Here is a 1399-nt window from a genome sequence, read left to right on the forward strand (position 1 = left end):
TCTTTTCTTACTAGCTTTGTTAATTATTAGCAGCAAAATATAATATATTATTGTGTATTTAGCCAATCAAAATACAGAATGTGACTTAAAAACAAAACTACTACTTTCATTATTTTTCCGGTAACGTTACCAATACCCCATTCTCTTTTGGACCAGCATTTGCCACGGATACTGCTAGTAGTTCTCTGTGCTACTTTCCTACTGGTTACAGTTATTATATCTTTGGTAAATAGAAATACTTGCATGCAACACAACCACATCAGAAGAAAGGAAAGGGCATGTCACCGCACCTGTGAGTATCGAGTACGAGCAGAGCAGATACAAAGCCGAGTTGGCGAAGCTCGAGACAGCGAAGCCGAGGGACAGCAAGAGACTCGAGACAAAGCCGACTTTCCTCCATCCCCACTCGGCCACCAGGGGGTCGAGGAACAGGGCCGAGATATTCACGACGAACGACCTCAGGTTGAAGATCCAGGCCACGTTGGTCGAGGACGTCCCCAGGTCGAGCAGGAACCCCGAGAACAGGATGCCGAAGCAGGGGCCGGCGAAGTTGATGGCGATCTGGAAGTTGGAGGGGCCTTACTCAAGGGGGCGGGGCCTTACTCAAGGGGGCGGGGCCTTACTCAAGGGGGAGGGACCTTACTCAAGGGGGCGGGGCCTTACTCAAGGGGGAGGGGCCTTACTCAAGGGGGCGGGGCCTTACTCAAGGGGGCGGGGCCTTACTCAAGGGGGAGGGGCCTTACTCAAGGGGGCGGGGCCTTACTCAAGGGGGCGGGGGTAATTGCGATTTTGGTGCACAAAAATCTAGTCTGTATCCCAACGAATACTTTTTTGATACATGTGTGAAGTCATTCGCTGTATAAAGATTAAATAGTTGGTTTGCGTGTGACAGCAACAATAATAATCAAAGTTCTAATATTTACAGGAATCATCCTACTTTGGAAGAAAGTAATAGCTAAAACTGCCAATAGTAATACTACAGTTAATAGGTTATTTTTCCTTTTCTATGTGTATTTTAAGACAAAATGTTAGGACACGCAAACATGATGTACAGCAACAAAACGTTTTAAAATGTCCTTGTGTACCATGGAACTCAAATTTTAATATTTGAGAAGTCATAGTCATCAATAAAATTATTTTGTTTCCTAAAGAAAATTATCATTATTAGCCAAAATAAATTGAGGGTGATATTTTCCCATCCTCTACGCTAAACATCCATTGCTGTAAATAAATGCGAACTGTTTCATACGTAAAATAAAGTTGAAAATCTGAGCCGCTGTGTTGATTCTACGCAGACTGTTAATCAGCTGTTTCGCCTCCTTTAAGAGCCCAAAATGCCTTGTGTTTTTATGACGGTATTTGATTCTTTTTCACAGATGCTAATATTCGCGTTGTTAAT

General features: G+C 43.5%; 1 protein-coding gene across 1 annotated transcript in view; it reads right to left on the bottom strand.

The window, feature by feature from the left end:
* Positions 1 to 1399, bottom strand: part of LOC119586809 (monocarboxylate transporter 9-like) — a 7556-nt gene that overhangs the window by 4286 nt on the left and 1871 nt on the right. The window contains exon 2 of the mRNA XM_037935533.1: positions 291 to 561. Within this exon, the coding sequence (XP_037791461.1) occupies positions 291 to 561 (271 nt within the window). The remainder of the gene's footprint in view (positions 1 to 290; positions 562 to 1399) is intronic.

Source organism: Penaeus monodon, chromosome 22, assembly GCF_015228065.2.
Source record: "Penaeus monodon isolate SGIC_2016 chromosome 22, NSTDA_Pmon_1, whole genome shotgun sequence".
NCBI lineage: Eukaryota > Metazoa > Arthropoda > Malacostraca > Decapoda > Penaeidae > Penaeus > Penaeus monodon.